The 20,884-nt window shown below is 40.5% G+C and overlaps 1 protein-coding gene across 2 annotated transcripts in view; it reads left to right on the top strand.

The window, feature by feature from the left end:
• Positions 1–12,025: 12,025 nt before the first annotated feature.
• PCSK5 (proprotein convertase subtilisin/kexin type 5) overlaps positions 12,026–20,884 on the top strand; it is a 199,014-nt gene continuing 190,155 nt past the window's right edge. Inside the window, exon 1 of one of the 2 annotated variants that reach the window (XM_071581350.1) lies at positions 12,026–12,713. In XM_071581350.1, the coding sequence (XP_071437451.1) occupies positions 12,516–12,713 (198 nt within the window). In that variant the 5' untranslated portion in view covers positions 12,026–12,515. Of the gene's footprint in view, positions 12,714–13,180; positions 13,384–20,884 lie in introns of those variants that run through there. The other variant, XM_071581351.1, reaches the window with a different exon arrangement.

Raw genomic sequence — 20,884 nt, 5'->3', positions numbered from 1 at the left:
TCCCGTGCCATGCAACATCATGCTTAGCAATAAAGACTTGGGGATAATCTTCACAAGCAGTCATCGCTCAGAGATTGGCTAGGCATCAGCCTGCTTTTCGTGGTAGAGAGCAGTGGTCTTTTAATCATTTGGGCTTTGCTCTTTTTTGTTTTCTTTCTACTTTTTTCCCTCCACTTATTAGACTGTCTTTTTCTTGACCCACGAGGTTTTTCTCACATTCTCTCTTCCAGTCATCTATCACCCATCCTGATGAAAAGAGTGAACAAGCAGCTAGTGAGGGCTTAATTGCTGGCCAAGGGCAACCCATCACAAAGGTTAAAGCACATAATTTTTCAAAGAGAATAAAGGAAAACAGAATTATTTCTCTGCTAATTCTATCAAAAAGAAGTAGAAATGAAACAGGAAAAACCTTATTAATTTTTGAAACTAGGATACATTCAGAGGCCAGGCCATAGTCCATGGCCACACTTAAGCAGGTAACAAAAATTTCTCTGGTGCCACTCCTTTACTAAACACTAAATTTGGATAGCCTTGTTAGGTTACCACTCAGTAAAAATGGGCCTCCTAAGTATGAACAGAAGTTTCATCACTGCTCATGCATCAAAAACAGATTTTAAAAGAGGCCTACAAATCTTTTGCTCCTCTACAATAAATGCATTATCCAGACACTACATTTCACAACACAAGAATTAGACAATTAAGTATGTTTTATGATCCCATTTTAAAGATAAGGAAATCAGAAAAAAGACATGGAGTGTCCTGTGCAGGGCCACAGTAAGTGCTGCAGTCAGGGCTGGCTAGCTTTCCTTTCTCCAAACACTGCCTTCAGGTCTGCAGATGACACTGCGCTCCTGACAACAGTCCATGTGAATTTCCTTCTTTGTTTCTTTGGGAGTCCTGAGTTAGCAGAACTTTTGGGTAGTCTGTGTTTCATACAATGTTTGCTACATTAAAAATCCCTACTGATCACTACCTCTCTCACGTATGACTGTTACACCAATTTGTGCAACTCGGGAAGGCCAGAGAGGTGCATAGTTTAATTTTGTTTATTTATTCCTATCAATTTAATCCTTTCTTCAATAATTAAACAATGGCACTGTTTCTCCTCCCTCTTAATTAGTCACCGGGTCTTTAAACTGAACAGCAATGACCATAAGAGTTTCTTTATGTCTTTCATGTTATAGTAAAGAATTCAGATATTTTTTTCGACTAAGTCGCTGCTGAATTTGATATCAGTTCTATTCATCACAGAACTAGCTGTAATTAGAGCAATTATGCAGAGCACATGTCTTTCCAGTTTAATAGCTAGGGTTTGTTTTGTTTTTCTTTTTTCCTTTCTTTCCCGCCCCCCCCTCTTACTGTGGCTTCTCTAAGCTAAAGAGGAGGATAAGAAAAGACAGACAGACACTCAAGTGGACCACCTACTGACTAGATCCCACCATGGAACTGGATAATTTGTTAAATACCTTTGAGCTGGAGAAAATTCCTACAGAGTGCTTTGGATCTCAGCTTGCCAAAGGTCATCATCACAACAGAACCCCATGCTCTCTTTTCTGCTTCCCAGGCTGGAAGAGGATGGCACACTCTGCAAACACTGATAAACCTCTGATCTCTGCAAAGTGGTTTACAGTGGGTAACTAAACCTAACTGTGACTCAGAGGAGAAGCACCACATACACACAAAAAGCAAATATAAAGCAGTCTGCATTGTAAAGGTTGCACAAGGAAAAGATCTTAGTCTCAGGCACCTGTTCATGTAGCCCTTGTCTCACTAACAAAAAAAAAAAGCAAGTCAGTAATTAAGACATAAAACACAATATGAGCTTACAAGGCACCTCTTAAAAATTTATCCTCAGTCACACTAGATACCATATGAGATCCAGATCTTTGAAGAACAGTGTTAGTTAACAAGTTAAAAAACGCACTGTCCTGCAAGGCACAGTTACAAGTATAATTCTGGTACTCCAGGCCTCCTCCCTCAAAAAAAAAAGCCACCAAAACCAAAAAGAAACACAACCTAAAAAACCCCACCATAAAACAAAACCAACCAACCCAAACAAAACCACAAAAGACAACTTAAAGGCCTGAGTATTGTCCTCAAATACTCAACTAAAAGGAAAATCAAAAGATTGAATATCATCTGTAACATGATTATTGTCTTGTCAACCATGTCTTCTAGTGCTGATTTTCATATTGCTATTAAGAAAATATTGCCAATTGCCTATGAAGCAAACAAAAGTATCATGTCCGGGCATCAGAATTATACAGAAGCTTTACAAACAAGTAAGTTACTCTGAGGCATCTTCTAACCTTACAAAAGAAATGGAGTCAGACAATTAACCACTCATAAAAAAGATCATGCATATCAATTGCATTTTATAATTGCATCCAAAAATTTAAAAATACCTAAACATAGCTTTAAAGGAAACATGATGGCACAGATATTTTATCTTCCATGTGAACCACTTAGCTGCATGTGAGAGCTCAATTAGCAGCAAACATACATAAGTTTACAAAACATTTTAGACAACATTTCAATATAGTAAGAGGAAAACCTTGAAAAATTTGCCTTTTAGATATATGGAATTTTCCCTGTAGACATCAGGTGAAAATATTTATGAGGCTAAACAGAATTGGTTTTATTATTTGTTAGTTGTGGGAGTGCAAAAATATATCTTATGTGTGTGTGCATGGTATGCAGCCTTTTATCTTCTCTGTTTCCCTCCCTTAATAGCTCACAGACAGGGGATATATCCACATCCAAATGTGAAATGAATATTTTAACTAAGAAGGTCTGACAATGAGCTTCAGTGCTCATACTGTGAGAACCTCCAGCATAGTACAGCCTTTTTGTATTGTCTTGCTGGAAGAAACAGATTCAAGAAGGTTTAATTTCACTGCTCATGTTACAAGATAGCCTCAAATTAGGCTTGTCATTTTCATGGTCTTCTCCTAATATGCACAGGAAGAAAGGGCAAAGAGCAATGCAATAGTACACATCAAATATGTCTCGGATTTAGCTGTGCTGTTGCATTGAGGTACTTCATGCTGCACTTGGTATAAACCCAGTACATTTTAAGTCACTATTTCCTCAAATTGCTTTCCCTGGTTGCTCCAGGGGCAGCTCAGCAGCCTAGTTTTCCTAATGAGTTCATAGTAAAGCCAGAATTCTGCTCACATGATTTCAGCAGTTTTTCACATATAGTCCAGCTATATTTCTGAAGGTAACTATTTTCTGATTTTGTCTTAGTTTGTTTTATGTACACTTAGAGGTGGTTTTCTGACATAATTATTCAACAAGTTATCTTAAAAAAATACTTCTTTGAACATCTGGAGATAAAACTTTTGAAGTAACAGTTACATTTTCATCAATTTTAGAGTCAGTCAGATGTTGAGTTTCACTTTCTTCCCTTTCCAAGAATAAATCTGGTAATCTCTTCTGAGTTTTATCAGGTCACACACTGTGAATGGATTTCATTATCTAAGAAAAAGTTTCCTTGAGACATTTAGTTGCTACAGCCGGCTTCTACATATGTCCTAGTTCAGCAGGAGGGACCAGCTAACCCTGTGTGGGGGTGATCAAAGCTGTGTATTCTACCCCCTCTATTCATTCCCCAAGGTCAATGGGCCATTAGCAGCAGCTGCCCAGGGAGCCATTATCACTTCACACCCAGCCTGAGGGGGCGGAGCTGCTAATGGGCCATCAACAGCTCAACACCCCCTGGATCCCAGAGTTAATCACCCATTGTGTGAGTCCCCGCCCAGGGGGAGGGACTGAGAGCTCCCTGAGGGTACATAAGGGGTGGGTAAGAAGACCTCGGTAACCTCTCATCGGATCCAGAGCAGCAGCAGGACCTCGACAGCAGGAGATCACCGCTCTCGCCCAGACCACAGCCCTCGCCTGCACCAACAGGTTTTTCTTTTCCTTTTGCTCTGGACTTGGGGGAACCACAGGGGTCTCAGCACAAGGGCAAACAAACCCCCTTGGGTTTGTGCCCCAGGAACCCTGGGTTATACTGCTGGGGTTTTGTGAGTTGAAAGCAATCTCCCTTGTGTGTCAGTGTTGTTATTGTAATATTATTATTAAATTTTAGCTCTGACTTATAATCTCTCTTGTGGTGAGTTCATTTCCCCTGCTGGTTCACCTTTAAACCAGCACAACATATTAACTTCTCATCCCAACAGCATCTACCTGTGACACTAGATATACCCTGCTGTGTTTAGGTTTTCCATATCATCCTCACCTGTGGTATCACTGGTGTTAAACAAAACATGTTCTGTTGAGGAGGGAATTCTTGTTCTCCTAATGCATACAGCAGTATTTAAGCATCATTTCCTTGAGCTGAAGTAGGAGTTAACAGTATTTTTCAAAAATGGTTGCACCATTTTTGTAATTTTGAGACTGTCTTGCAGCAGTGTTAACAAAATGTGTCTGCGCATCTAAAGAACCTGAATCAGGAATGAATACATTTGGACCCACTCCAGAGATAATCAGCCAGTATGGTAGTTATGTGACTTGAATCAACGCCCTCCCACAAGTATGCTGGAAACACATCACCCTGATTCAGTGAGCCAGATACTGTTCACTATACACTCATGTATAGTTAGATTATTTCTTGTGATGACAACAGAGTGACATACAGCCATGGAGTTAACCCGAAAACTGTTCAGAACTAGAGTTGACCAAGAACATAAAAATGAGCAGTTGCAACTATCTATTGCATGTTGCTGCACTTCTCTACCACACTGGAAGTAAGCCTGAGAATTTAGTTCCTTCTACTTTTTACTAAATGTCCATCTATTGTCATTTCTTATAATTTTAGTGCTGGGAAAGCTTATCTTTTTTCTGGTTTTGTTTACTTCATGGATGGATGGATGAAGTAGAAAGTTAACTAAGTGACACAGGGTATACCAAAATCCATCCATGCTAGCAAGTTCTAACTGATTGTGTAAAGCACTTACTGATGGTAGAAGAATGACTCTTCTGTTTGGAAGAAGGTCTTCAAAAGGTCCAGTCTTTTTTACCTCTCAGGGAGAGCTAGCTTGGATTGAACATTTTAAGGTGCTGCCTCTCAAGGTCCCACAGACCTTGTCCAAACCATATTCCCAGAAAATAAACTGATGATTATAAGGCTTATTTGCTGGGTATTGCTCAAAAATTATTTTTTAATGTCACCTTCATATAGTATGCATATCTGCAAGCACGATTTTGCTGCATTAATGAGATGCTCATAATAAGCTGGTATGTTGTTGGTGGTGAGAACCCATAAACTATACATACACTACTTCCATTGTGAATATTAAAGTATAGAACTATGACCTGCAGAACTGTCAAAAATTGATTCACTTTCCAACATGCAAGCAATATCACATTCAGAGTAGTTCTCAATTGATGCCTTATTCTTTTTAATTAGGATGTTGGTAGTGTTTTTTGGAACTGCTATCAAAATTGTACATTCTGTACATTAAACAGGTCCCTACCTCATGTTTGTTTCATGAAATAATCTGCATTTTACAGCAGGAAGAAAAACAGTGTAAATGCAAAGGGCCACAGAGCAGTGTCAGACTTTTAACAAGTATATTGGCAAATGTTCTCATTTGCTCTGTTTGCTTTTCAGTTGCTCAGCTGTTGAATCAAAAAATTAAACATATAAATATGTGGCTCTGAATTACCCAACTAAGGAATGAACACAAAGGACAAAAAGAAACTAAGACTAACAAGAAAGGAAGAAAGTGGCATGTTAAGGAGTGCAGAAGAACCTGATGTAATTTAGAACTAGAATTCTATTTTTATATTTCTTCCAGAATGAGTGAAACTTTTTTCAGAACAATCTAATTTCCTCATGAACTGTGGGATAATTTACAAAACTGGGGCATTTAACAGTAAGGAAATTAATATTTAATGAGTTCATAAGTCATGTATTACCCACATAATAAAGTTGCACAGTGTTCTTATTAGTTATTAAAAACAATACCTATTTCAGCCTGAAGTATGACCAGGGAGTTAAATTGTCTAGCCTCATTTTGGTAATTATTTTCTTTTTATTAGTTCCTTCTTTCATTCCTTCCTTACCTTTGCTCTCTCCTATGCCCTTCTTTCTTATTCTTGTAATATAACACAATATAACAGAATTAAAAGTCTATCTAAAACGATTTGTAGATAAACAACTGAGAATCTAGTTAAACCTAAGACTCAGATGATGTTTTGTGGCTATAGATTTTACAATTTCACTTGTTATAATTCTCCAGGCACTACATTCACAATAAATGCACAGGTGACCGCAACTGGACACATAGGAGGTTTATGTAAAATACAACATTCCCAGAACTTTCTGTAAGAAATGAGTTGTGTGAATTAGTGAGCAGCAAAACACATCCAGATTCCTCTTCTCCCTCACAGGTTGCCTCCTGCAATGATAGTTTACACATAAACATCACTGTGCTGAAGACTCACCAGTGCTGTTAACTTCTGATTCAGTTACCGTTACTGTAGGACTGCACATAGAGTACCAGTTAGAGCACTAGGTTATTCTTTATCATGAAAAGGTGATACCTTAGAGGGGATTTTTCAGCAATGCTGTATGACATGCCATCATGGTCATTACCATTCATGAAAACTTTCAGCTACAATGGCATTGTTTTTCATAGGAAACAGAGATGAGCATATAGAATAACATGCCAAGAGTAAACTGTAGAGAATAGATGTCTCAGGCACAATGAAATTCCTCTTGGGAATGAAGGGGAGAAATGATAAGATGAGCAAAGAGGGAACAGAAGAATCTTCCCACCAGCAGAAAGTCTAGCAGAGAATGAAAGGAAGATAGACTGCAGATATGGGAGGGGGGAAAGGGGGGAAGAAGAAAAAGATATGACATAATATTCTGAGTTAGAAGGAACCCACAAGGATGATATTAAGGAGACTATTTGGGAAAGACCTCTCACCAATAGATTTTTTGCCCTTTGCATCACATCAAAGAACACCAAAGAGGCCCTGACAGAAACTGTCAGAGTACACCTCTGCTCTTCTGCAGGCAGAGCACAGAGGCATATGCAAAGATGTGTGTTTTGTCTGTCCACTGTAAAAGAAGCACCAGAATTGTCTCCTTAGCAAACTGACACAGAGGAGTGAGTTTTTGAGTTATGCAATCAGCATCATCCCTTTGGAAAAAAAAATTTTGCACTCACAGTATTTGTAACTGGGCTCTTCTTACTGGTGTCTATGTTTCTGCCCTTCATTTCCTTTCAGACTTAAAGTCTGCCAGGATGTATCAAACATAGCTGAATCTTTTTCTATTTTTGTTTAAAACTAATGAACAATGAATGGGAACTTCATTTTTGCAGTCTTGGCATTGGTTCAATTACTACTATGACAGAGAAGAGCACATACAGTCCCACCAGTGGGGTCTCTACTTTTCTGTTTGCTAAAACCTTTGACTTCTTCACTATTCAGGAACAAGTAATCTGGTGAATGGTATCTTAAGAGAAAAACTATGAACTTAAACTCCCTGAATTATGACAGAATTATAACAGAAGTATTTATTATTCAATCACAAAGAAATAGAGGCTATATGTCCTAACATACCCCTTCCCAACTTCTTCATTGTCTAGAACACTGAGTTCAAAAACTTGCCACATTTTCTAAATTATAGGCTGGTGTTCTTCCAGCCTTCTTCCCCATTAAAAAAACTCAACACTTCCAGGTCATTTCTTCTGTTAGAACAGGCTGTAGTAAAGAAGATCTTTTTCAATTCAAGACCCAACAATACACTAAACAAGTTCCATGCGAAGAAATACAGGAGTATAATTTAAAGGAGTTGTACTGGAAGGAGTGGAGATCCTCAAGTTAAAAAGGATGCTCTTAAACTATTATTTCTACACATTATTCTGTGGAAAAGTTTTCTTACAGATTAAAGACATGACTTCTGCTTCCTCTCACAAGAGGGTAGAGAATATTAAGTATAGTTATCCTACGATAATGAAGTTAGTTACTTTATGTACATATTGTAACAACAGTAGCCTCGTGCAGCACATGAACAAAGATAAGGGAACAAGAGCTCAGAAGAAAATTGCATGTCTAAAGAAGCTGAATACTAGCTCTGCTAGTGAAGGGTCTGCAGTAGTCTCTGAGAAGGTTTAGCACACAAACAGAACCAGTCCAATTAAAGCTCATGAAATGAGGGCAGGAGGATGTGAGATTATACTTTTTCTCTTTGGGTAAGGACATTTAGCTATTATTTTTTAAAGTGTTTTTGAAATTGGGTTGGATTCTCACTTGCCAGTGGGTCACTTTTTTTAGCAAGAATATTATCTCAGCCATATGCTACCAACATATGGGTGTGAGAAAATCATAGTAGCATTTGATGGCTTTTATGACACTATAACAGGAAAAAAAATCCTATAGATACAGTATAGGTGAGTCAGTTTTATAGAAAAGGGTAGTTACAGTAATTCTGGCTCAGTGGACAATTTAGAAACAAGTTAACTGGTATATTAACTCCAGTGAAACTGGGTGAAATAAATCTCAACTTTCATGTGGATGTATTTACTCAGATAATTTCAGAAAAAAAGATCTTCCTACCATCACATTGAAGGGGCCTAGGATAATTTCCATAGTTCAAATTCACAGCCCAATACTAGAAATGGAACTTTTGTACTTAAGTCCATATATTTGAGATTCTCTGATGGAAACTTTACAATCCAATCAGAAGTTGGAGAAGGAAAATATGTAGTTGTTCTTCTGAAAGAAACTCAGGCTTCAGTGTTACAGGACACTGTGTCAAACACTAATGTCAGCTGAAAATTTTCCTGCTTCTACCATTCTTCTTTTCTATCTATGCATTAGCCATTCATCCTAGATATGCACTGTGTGTTACCACCAAAGTTAATAGAGATATTTGCACTGTGAACTAGATCTCTGAAAAAAAAAAGTAAAAAGAGAAAATAAAAAGAAATATACAAGTTACCATTATTTTAATGACAGTTTGGATTTCAGCCCAAAGAGATGCATTGGCACAAATGGGAAGATGGCAAACAAGCATGGTGATGCAGCCATCAGTACAAGCAGAGGGAGTCTCTTCAGAAAGCTTTGTAACAAATACTAGTGTCTTATCAAATTCTGTCTGCCAGTATGGTCATAACTATTTAAGAGGTCGGAGCCACTGTTCAAAAAAAGACAATAAACACAATCAAAGATGGAAAGGTACGAGTCACATTCTGATGACAAGGTGAACAGAATAGAAAAATGGACAGTGCAACCTTATTCATGAAATCAAAATGAAATCAAAGTAGCACATGAATAAGGCAGCATCAGTCCAATTATCAATGATCACAAAAAGCCCAGACTCACTAGGCCCAGACCCAAATTCTCATTCTTTACTACTAACAGACAAGAAAAAAGGATCCTGCGGTTCATTTTCTTACAAGAATCACTGAGTTTCTGACTAGGGGAAACCGAGGCTTGGGTTGGAGCACACCTTGACAGAGGACTGCTCTGACAAATCCCTATCCCAATTTCTTTCTCTGCCTTAATTTCTCCTGCCCCAGATTCTTCATCTCAGTTGAGTACTTTCACCCATGGTTTTCACCCTCTACATTCAGAAAAGGAGGCTTCCCTCCCGTGCATTACTAGCAAGATCATTGAAGACTGCTGTCAATTATCATGTTCACTCCCACAGTGACCAATAAGAAGTGGGAACAGCAATAAAAAGTCATGCCTTCTTATACACATGGCTAGGTGTATAGACCCTACAGTCTACACACTAGAAATTGTGAGACAGTGAGGGTGAGCAATCTCAAAGTATTGGGTGGTGAATGAAAAAAAAACAGTGTCTAATGTACAGGTGAAAACTTTCTCAAAATCTGGACATACATAGTGGCTTTTCAAATGAACAGTGATGTACTCAAAACAGGGATCCCACTTCAAATGATAAGGAGATAGATATTTGCTAAGGAAGAAAATACTAATATGACTGATCCTATGTTAAAACAGTGTTTTATTAAAATAACCAAACAAGCAAAAAGCTACAAAACTTCAATCTTTTCAAAAGCATTTAAAGTTAAAATACATAAAATCAGAAGCAAGCCTGAAGCATGGAAAACAGCTGATCAAAGAACTGTGAACCAGCAAGTTAGACTATATGGTGTCTGCTGTCAAGTGACTTAGTGGCACTGTTTATAAAAAACAGTAAAAATAATTATTCTTGAAACTAAGGAAATCTAAATACTTCCTTGGATTCCAAACTATCCAGCTTAGGCAACCTCTAAACAACCTCCTGACACAGCCTCTATGCTTTGAAGATTTCTCTTTTTTCATCTATTATGGTAAGACATTTCCACTCCAAAGATGAACATCTATCCCCCGTTCACTAGAAGGTCCTCAGGGGGCAGCACATCTGCTTGCAGGAATTCTTCCTGGAGGACTCTGACCTGCCATGTTCCTTGGATTTATATGCCTTCTGTGGTTTCCTCTTTAATCATGACCCTAGGGTGCCTTGCACATCTCTGGAGCACTGATCTGCAAACCACAGGAAAGTGCTGTAAAGCTGGCATGAAGCACAGCACAGTAAAGATGCTGCCTGAGCTGGTGAGCCAGAGGGACTTTTCGGCTGGGAAAGAACAAGAAAGGCAAAGAGTAGTGCAGACTACCAGAAAAAGTACTAACAGAGAACAGCAAGTCACTGGCAAACCCATTTTTGGAGACATGAAACAGGGATGTAGAAAATATATTTCCCGGCTTTCTCCCCTTCAAAAACAATCAAAGGATGTGGGAAGATGTTAGTCACTAGTATAATACCAATGTGTAAGGGAAAAATTAATGAAATTAAGACAGAATCATTTCAAGTGGAAAATGTGGCTTTGGCTGTCTGTATTTTACTATTTCTATTTCATTAGGAAAACATCCATTTTAAAGGTAGGTGCACAAGTTTTGGTGAAAGAAAAAAGGAACTCCATGTTCCTGCATGACTTTCTGTAAAGAATTTAACTTTTGCCTACAAAATCAGTCCACTTTGCCTACATCTGGGGCTCCTCAGAATACAAATTCCCACAACATTTACAGTAGTGAATTGCAATAGTACTTCTCATGTCCAAATTCCTTCAAAACCTGCAGTGGATCCTCACAGTACATCTAAATTTCTTGACAGAATTCCATAAACAATTATTTTAACTTTCAAACAAATGAGTAGATCTGCAAGATATTGTTGTGGCTCTAAGAACAGCTTGGTCTTGACTAGACATGAGTTTTCTCCCACTTCTGCCAGCAATCTACAGTACTGGTAGTGCCTGGGCCAGCTGCAGATGACCAGCCACATCTTCTCAAGGCCCACAGGTGCTCTGCTGCCGAAAGTGCATCCTAGCAGGGTTGCAGAACTGTTGGAAGGCTACACGGGGTCAGGGAAGAGGGAGCATTGGGAAGGCTGTCTTTCCCATCTGTGTCTGGACCACCCCTTCCTCTGTCAAAGTGGCAGCCACGCACTTTTCTTTCTGAAGATGGTGTGACCACGGACAAACGGGCTGTGGGGGAAAGCTCTGCATTAAATGAAAACATCCCATGTCTGTAAAATGCAGGCAGCGACTACATGCGACAGTTTGTAACTGACAGACAGGCGGCAGAGGGGCTGTTCCTGCCCTGCCCGGTACGCCGCCTCACTCCCCCAGAGCCGGAAGGGCAGACACGGCAGACCAGAGCAGCTGGCGCTCTCCCGCGGCCCCTCCTCGCCCCGAGCGCCCGGCGAGGGCAAGGCCAGGAGGCCGCGGCCAGTGCCGAGCACGAGGCCTTGCCGCAGGCCTCGCACCTTGCCGCGGCTGCCGCAGCCCTGCCGGCGGGGCGGCGGCCGCCCAGTCCGGTGGGCGTGAAGCATCAGCGTTCGAGGGCACCCCGGGCCCGGAGAGAGAAGCGCAATGCGAGCCAGACGCGGCTGCCATTTCCCCTGACCTTCAGCGCTGCGGGCGGGCGGGAGCTAGGGCGGGGAAAAGAGGCGGAGGAGAAGGAGGAGGGAGGGGAGAAGGGAGAGGGAGGCGGCCGAGTTAGAGTGCACTGAGGCACTCAGCTGCCAACGGTCACACATCGCCTGTCGCCGGAGCTGCAGTGGTCCTGGGGAGGGAGTGCAGGCGGAGAAAAGCCAGACGCGGGAGAGGAGATAGAAGACCGCTTGGCAGGGGAAGGAAGTCAGAGAGGAGGAAAACGCGGAGAGAGGGCGAAGAGACGACTTCCCATATAGCTCGAGATAGAGGGAGAAGCTGGCGCTCAGGAACTGTGAGAGAAGCTTCCCGAGCAAGTTACTCAATTCCCAGAGAGCGGCGGAAAGAGAGGACAGAAGTGATCACTGATCAGAACCAGTATTGCCAATCCCTTATTATCTAACCCCCGGGGGGTTCAATGCACTACTCCAAGCTCTTCCTAGTTTCCTCCTCGAGGTAACTTCGGCGGGCGCGCCGCCGGTGCCGCCCGGAGGTGAGGAGAAGCGCCTCGGAAGAAGGAAGAAGTTTTGTGGGGGTTGTGTGCTGGAGGAGAAGAAGATGGGCTGGAAGCGCCGCTGCTGCTGGGGAGGCGGAGGCGGCGGGGACCTTCTCTGGCGGCTCACCCTGGTGCTAGGGTTCTTGCTGCCCGCCTGCAGGACGCGCCTCTACACCAACCACTGGGCTGTGCGGATAACCGGGGGACTCCCGGAGGCCAACAGGATAGCGAGCAAATATGGATACGTCAATATAGGACAGGTAACGCTACTCACAAACACTTCGTAGCGGGCGCCACTGCTGTGGCCAGCAAGGCGGGCGGCAGGGTGCGCTGCCGCCGCCCTGCGCCGCCGGGACAGGGGCAAGGACAAGGGCAAGGGACGGGCAGCCCCGCGGCCGTCATCCGACCCCGGCCCCGTCTCCGGCCCTGCCGCCTGCCGACCTGGCCTGCCGCCGTGGCCCGTGGGAGGTGATGCGCGGGGGCAGATATGCCTGAGGGGTAGGGGCTGTGGCCTCCTCTTACGAGGCCAGGTGTGAAGCGGGGCGGGAAGGGGAGTGCGTAGGCGAGGGGCGTCTCGCCTCCGCTCTGCCCGCCGCCGCGCTACCTTTGCGGCGGCTGAACTTTGCGCTCGGCGGCGGGCGCCCTCCTGCCTCCACCTTGCAGATTCAAAAGCGCTGGTAGAAGAGGAGCGGTCCTGTAGTGAGCGGCCGTCTCCCCGGCAGCTAGGACGTGGCAGCTGCGGCCGCGAGGGGCGTGCGGAAGGAGGAGGTCGCAAGGGTGTCCCGGAACGGCTGCTGGGCTTCTGGCCGCCACTGGGGTTCCGCAGGGAAGGAGAGCGCACCAGAGGGCCGGGGTCACACCTGAACTGGCTAGATCCAGATATCAACCTGTCAGAAAATTCTTGGATCCAGCCAGGTTCAGAAACTGCAAGTGAGTAAACACCAGGTTCGCACTGGATCCTATCTCACTGAATAATGCCCCCCTGCTATAACCGGGCACTGTCTAAAGAAGTAGCTAGTTCTGTCTAAAGTATCCTAACATCACCGTTATTCTGACGGAGTCTACTCAGTTTTCGGGTTATTTCTTGCAATTGTCCTCCAAATATGAGTTGCATATTTAGGATTTACAAGGTAAGTGCCTAAAAAATCAACAACTTTGTTGCATGCTTCGATGTAAACATCCAAGTACAGTCTTTATAGATAGTAGTTTTTACTACATGAATTGACAAGTAAGAAATGAGCATTTACTGTCAGAAGTGCAGAAGGCTTCCTTTTATACATGAAATTCACAAAAATGAAGCTGTGTGTACACAGTAGGTTTTTCATATCAACTGGCTCAAAGTGAGACCCTATTATGTGTTTTAGAATTAGTTCCCACTTACTGCATTGTTGACTCAAAAGTTTGAAGCACATTTTGATGTTTCCAGTCACAGCAAGTCTGAAAAAGACAGCTGCACAGTCTATTAAGATAATTTACGAGAAAAGCTGGAAAATGTCACTGAGGTAGCACAAACCACAATGTGTAAAGAGCAGTTACTTAAAGAAAAAATGAGTACCAACTTCTCTCTTGAAGTGCTTGGGTAGGCAGGCAGTCCTACTTCCAGTTGTAGGCACAAAAATTGTGGAGGAAGCTTTCATGTCAAAACTGAACCATTAGCTTTAGGAAACCAAGTATAAAGTTTTTTGCTTGGATTTTTTTTTTTGGTGTGTGTGTTATGCATGTCTTTTTGCTCAGAGTGTTTCTCTGTATTCCTACCTGGGCCATTATATGCCCAAATAAGCAACATTTGTTTGCAGGATGTACTTTTTCTTGTTTTTTTGCTTTTGTCAGGCTGGCCTGCCAACTCAGAGTCTGCCTTTTTATACTTTGCATATCCAACCTCATGTTGAATTAAGGAAGGAATGTAGTAACACACAGTTGTTTCTTAGATGTCAGTGAAAGTGCCATGCATACAACTAGGAGATATCAACAATGGATAAATTACTGATTGGTTATACAGATTAGAATGAGAGAAAATAGAGAATGAAAATAATGAAAAGCTGGAAAATACTGGGTATACAGGTAAAAAGAGAGCATATGTGAAGAAAACCAATATTTTTACTTAGTTATGCAGGTAGGGAGAGTGCAAGTCAGAGACAGATAAGAATATTAAATGATGGATGCATGAGAAAGAAAACTTTTGGTAATAACATGAACTAGACTGATGGGTAATTCCTTACCATCTGGCTGTAAGCAGTTTTTAGTAAGAAGAAGCACATGTGAAGCACATGTGAAGAAATTCCACAGAACTTCCTGTATCTGTTTTGAATGGAGTAACTGGGTGCTCGATGTCAATGTGCTGTGCCAACATAGAGCTTAACACTCTATCACTACCATTACATGCACTAAGTGGTGTGCACTTTCACAAAGTCCTACCCAGGTTTCCTTTCATAATCAGTGTTCAGTTTCTGATAACCACTTGAAGAATCATCTCCAAATGGTATTTTGGTGACAGCACATTCATTAGTATGTTGATAGTCAGTCTAATGTCTGTTCTTTTATTCCCAGCTACAGCTTACACATTTTTCATCAGTCTGACCTGGTTGCTGTATAGAATTTATAATCTGAGAATTCAGAGTTCTTAAAGGATTCCAAATGGCTGTCATCTGACCATTTGTACTTTAACACTTTAACATATATAGTTTTAAGCATGTGTAAAACAACACTATTTTTTTTATAAATAAATGAAGTGCATTGTTTTCTATGAAGCCTCTCAATCGCTTTTTGTGGACTGTATCTCTTGGTAAAGATGAGTTAATGGACTAAGATTTTGAAGAAAGTAACTTTAGGAGACAGGGAGTCAGAAACAGTCTGGACTGATGAGTTAGACTTGCCTGTAACAGGACTTTTGCTTATATTTGGAATAGCAGGAAGATACTTGACACAAAAGAAGATGACACGATACTGTTTATCATTGAGAAACAATTACAAGGAATTTTAAAATTACTTTGTGTGAGATGTTGAAAGAAGTTCTCTTAATTGAATATGCTATGAAAACACTGAAAGAGATAACCAATAAGCAGATTTTTCTCATATGAAAACATTGAAAGAGATAACCCATAAGTGGAATTTTCTCATAGAGTTACACAGGAGGTATAATATTTGTGATGAAAGTAAGCTCAGGAGAAGAAAGTGCAAAAAACTAAATCTGAATTCCGGTACAGCTGACACAAAGAATTAACTCAGTACAAATTAACCAGAAAAAATAATCTAATTAAAAAGATAAGAGGTAGTGAAACTATCTAAAATGGAAGTCAGATAGTTGCAAACCAGAAGTATTCTGACAATGGTTAATTGTGTGATTGGAGATGAAGTGAGTAGTGAAAAAGAGAAGTTCTGAAGGTCTTACTCTTACCAACCATTCTGTTAATCTTGTATTTGTGGAAAAATGACATTGAAAAGTACATTAAGTTGATCAGTGGAGACAAGACGGTACACTCAGAAAGGTTCTGAATTGTAAATCCTGGCCAATATCCATTTTCCCAGGTTTTGTTATGTAGTGCATTCCTGATAACAGAAGGAATTTCACTTTCTGGGGTTTTTTTTTTGTGCTGGTGGGACTTGGAGAATATCCAGATGAGTCTTGAAATACCTCTCAAGTCCATTTTCATTGCCATGTTGGAGCTGCAAAGGCTACCTGAATGACTGGACAAGTCAATCAGAAACAGATGGCAGAAGGGGGTGTTAAAAGAGGTCTTGAGATCATGTGCTGGTGAGCAATGGAGAACTCCTTCCGCTCACACCTTCTGGTAAACTCTTGTTACTCTCAAATTTCTGTGGTCTCCATGTCTTGTTACGGAAACTTTGAGCTTTAGCTTCTCTGTTCATTGAAAAGAGGAGTTTTCTGTGAATTTTTAGGGGACACAACAGAGAAAGAATCCTCTTTTACTCTCTGTTTTTCCAGGCTATGTGTTCTGCTTCCTGTTTCCTGCAAATTGCTCTAACATGCTGCTTGTTTATCTTCTCTTTCCTGTATTACCAATATAAGGTGTGTCTCCTGTGTTTCACTGGACTTTAAAGTAGTGTGCATATGTAATATCAGGACTTAAATGCATAGAGTTGACTCCCTTTTCCAATGTAGTTCAAGCTTTTCTGGCCTACCATTGAAGTGCAATTAGTAGTTTCTCTAGCAAACAAATCCTTATCTTGTGAAAAAAATTCCATCTGTTCTTTTTTCTTGGGTTTTTTAAGACAGTGGCCTGGATTCATAAGCCCTCTGGGGCTGCGATAAGGTAGTGTAATGCAAAGCAGCCAAAAAGTTACACGCTGGATATAGCAGTTTGGGATATAATGTATCCCCAGCAACTCCTTGGACATGTTTTTTGTCTTGCAGGGGCTGCATAAAGCAGACCTTTTAGAACAAAATATCTGTCACTGACTTTCAGGAAGGTTCCTTTCACTGTTGGCAGCTGTCAAGGATTTAGCATTTTATAACATTTTGTACAATTGACTTAAATATTGTGACTACTTTGCTGTCATTAGGTGCCAGGAGTTTCTTGATCAAGAAGTAGATTTCATTTGATGGTTCAGGAGCATAACAGAAACAGACAGTTGATACCCCAAAGGCAAGGTGATGGAAGAATGGAGGAGATAAAGATACCTTACTGTGGCTCCAACAAGGGAGATAACTGCTGTATTCATTAATGCAGGAGTAAACTTCAGATCCTTCTATTCTTTTTTCTTTCTTAATTCTAGGCAGCAATTAGCACTTTTTCAGATCACATCTTTTGTCTCCTAATCGTATTCTTCCAGTAATTTTACCTTTCTGATCTCTTTCAGAACCTAGTAGCTGCCCTTGGCAAGTGACAGACCACCCTGTCCCTCCAATTTTCTTCTTACAAGGAATACACACTATTAGCCAAAAGATACCTGAGTGTGCCAAGTTAGACATGTGGCCCAGGAGTTACAGTTAGATATACAGATGTGCTTTTTTAAATAATGTAAATACTGATGTGATTTGCCAATAGGTTTTCTATGGTTGGGGTTTTTTTGTGTGTTTTCTTGTTTGTTTGTTTTGTGGGGTTTTTGTTCTGTTTCATTTTTAATTGGGGATTTATAGATTTAATGCCAGTAAATCTCACAAAGGATTAGTAAATATTAGCTCATTTCAAACCTGAGGTTCCAGTGATGGCACAGACAAGTTGTTGTCTAACAAGGTCAATTGATCATAAAGAATGGGAAGAATGGCTGTTTTTCATTTTCCAGATGTATTCCTGATGGAGGCACAAGTAAATTTTGCAAACTAAATAGTTCAAATTGCAAGACAAGAAAAAAGGTATTCAGTTAAAGGAAAAGGAAACTTATTTTTAGATACAAAGCCTAAACTAAGGTTCTTGTCTTCAGCAAAGGAAGGTTTCCAGGCAATTGCAGTAAATTCTAGTGGCTCCTTACACTCTGCTCCAGTGAAGTCAAAACTATGTTTTTCTGCAGTTCAAAGCCTGTGTTTCTTGTTTCTCTATGAACATAAAGGTAGCAACATCAGAAAATTTGTAGCATTTACTTCTTTCTGACATGGACTTTTATGGTTTTTTCATCCAAGCTCAGTCTTTCACTGACAAGTCATGCTATTTGACTCTGGTCTTTCTAAGATATCCTCATCTTGATCAAAGAATTTCCAGAGCATTACAGCCAAGTACAGCATAAGGATTCCTTCAATTGTCTTCAGAACAGCACTCCTGTTTACATAACCCATTACAGCATTTGTCTATCCTGTAGCCATATGACTTTCTTGACAGAGTTCAGCCTGTGATCTGCTGTGGTTCACAGATTGATTCTGCCAAATTCCTAGCCCACTGTTCTCCCCCCTGAATTTATCCAGTAGGTTATTATTTATTAGGTTAGTACCTTGCTTTTGCCTTTGCTGAATGTTACCCGGCATTTCCAGACTTGTTATACAGTGTCTGTTTTTAATTCTGGTCCTGTCCCTTGGTGTCCTTGCATATCATCTCTGCTTCTTCATTATTATGTTTAATAGGTGTCTTTTCCATGCTGGTATTCAGGCAACTAGTTGAAGTGTTGACCAAAACACTTGCTAGAGGAACTCTGTCAGGCAATTGTTTGCTACCCTGTTGTGATAAATAGATCTATCAATCTTATTTACTACCATTGTTCCATAGTTTAATTTTGTGCTCTGTTTCAGGAATTTGGAAGGTCCTGTTACTCAGCTAGTACTTGAAGACAGATAAAGATTTTAATTTGAAAAATACCAGCTCAAAATATAAAATCTTCAAGAGCATTAGATTGGACTGGATCATTATATACCTTAATGTGTTCATAAGTAGATTTTTGACACCAGTTTTAAACTAGTCTGAAATTAACCAATTTTAAAAGTGTTGGATTTTTTTGTTTGATTGGGGTTTTTTCAAACTTACAGACTGAATTAAGTCATGGCTAGTATATTATGTGTCTGTTCTTGTACTTAAGTGGCTCATCTGTTTCATTTGCAGGGCCAGTGTTTACTTTTGCTTCTGTAGCTTTTAGTTTCCTATTAGAACATAGATTTCCTACTCTTAGAGTCATCACAGTTGCTGTGTTTTGATTGACAGCCATTTGCCTTGACCAGAAATTATGGCCTGCTTGTATACAACCTCCCCACTGCTTTGTACAATGCCATAAATAATGCTCTTTGTCAGGCAAGATATATCCAATACCACATTTGCATGTTTTGCAGCTGTGTTGCGTGATTGACCAGTTAATCTTTCTCTTCCCGTCCAAATAATGAGTTGCAAAATCATGAAGTAGGGAGATACATGTCAACCATGGCTGTGAATACGTTATGTGGTCTCTAGTGAGGAACTGTGGTGCTCTTTATCACCTATGAAACAGTAGAAAAACTATGATCAATTTGAATCCTGCTTGCCAAAGATTTATATCTTAAAACAGTAAGTGTTTCTTTGGCAACGTGCTGGACCCAATTTGACTGATACTTGCAGAATGAAAAACTGTTTGGAGTGAAACATTGGCAAGTCCAAAAGAGCATCACAGCTACAACATGAAGTACTGCTAGAACAGCTTGTTTTGGAAATTCTTGTGGATTACAAGATGGTTGCATGATAGAGGTGAGATTGTAAAAAGCATGTTAACCAGGCAAGATCGTGGAATATACAGTTCTAAACAAATCAGGAACAAAAATATTCTCAACACAGACTCTCCCATATAGAAGGAATCTGCTTCCTGGGAGATGACATACTTCTAAAAAGGGACAGCCATCAACAAGAGCCTGGTTTTGGGAAAATTATGTTTTGTCTCCTCTTTAAGTTTTAGGATGTTTCTGTGCCAACAGGGAACAGGCATCACTTAGATTTGTGTTCTGTGACCAAACTGAAGTTATATAGATGCTGCAAGTCACAGTTAAAACCTGTGCTGTATGCTTCATTCAAACTATAACAAAATCACTGGGTTTTGTATAAGAGTGCTTATTAGGCAATGGAAGGTCAGAGATTAGTGCTGCCTGGCTAAAGTTCAAGCCTAAAATTGGGTAATGTTATCCTTTTAGAAATATGTAGCTTAATCAATGGTAACGTGTAGCCTGGCCTCTGGATAATCCTGTAGAGCTGTTTTTTCTTTTACCGAGCCTTTCTTTATAGAACATATTGACACACTACCAAACAGAAAAGAAAATACATGCTGTGCCTTACCTCTAAAGCCAGTAGTATGACATCTAGGACATAGAGAAGTAAATCCTGTAACATTTTTGTTCACATTAAAAACCATTTTTCAAACAGACCCCTGAAGATGCAAGCCATTCTGAGTCAGCTGGGAGATCTGTCTAGACACTACTGCCATAGGAACAGGCAGTAGTTTTAAGTTACTCTTGGTGGGAGAGGATGAACAAAACACGCATCTGATGCTTCTACCTAACACTCCCTTCAGCTGTTTTCAGCTAAGGAGCCTGCCTGAGCAGGATACAGTTCCTGCATACTTAAAGGTTCTCAGTGGGTTTTTTGTACAAAGTAAACTTTCAGCATCCACAATATTCCATGGCAAGGATTTTAAAGTTTGCTACTTTACTGTGTGGAGAATCATGTCTGTTTCACTTACTTTCTTTGTACATGGCTGGTGAAAGAGATGGTGAAAGATGATTTTTGTCCCTTTGTACATGATTTTTTTAGTTTTCAGATATTTTCTTCTGAATTCTATTGTGTGTACTGTATTGTAAGACTGAAGAGTCTTACTTTACTTTGCTATTCTTCATACAGAAGTTCTACTATATCTTTGTTCATACTTCTTCTCCCAGTTGAAAATTTTTCAGGTCTATTATGTCTTTAAATAGAAAAGCTTGTGTTATTCTCATAGAGCCATGTTCTCTGCTTTCTGCTTCATACTTGGATTGATTTCTAGTACATCATTTGCTGTTGGGACTTGTACTGAGCTGAGTTTCCGTGGATTAGTC

Source organism: Pithys albifrons, chromosome Z, assembly GCF_047495875.1.
Source record: "Pithys albifrons albifrons isolate INPA30051 chromosome Z, PitAlb_v1, whole genome shotgun sequence".
Lineage (NCBI taxonomy): Eukaryota > Metazoa > Chordata > Aves > Passeriformes > Thamnophilidae > Pithys > Pithys albifrons.
This window is presented reverse-complemented; position numbering and strand designations above follow the sequence as displayed.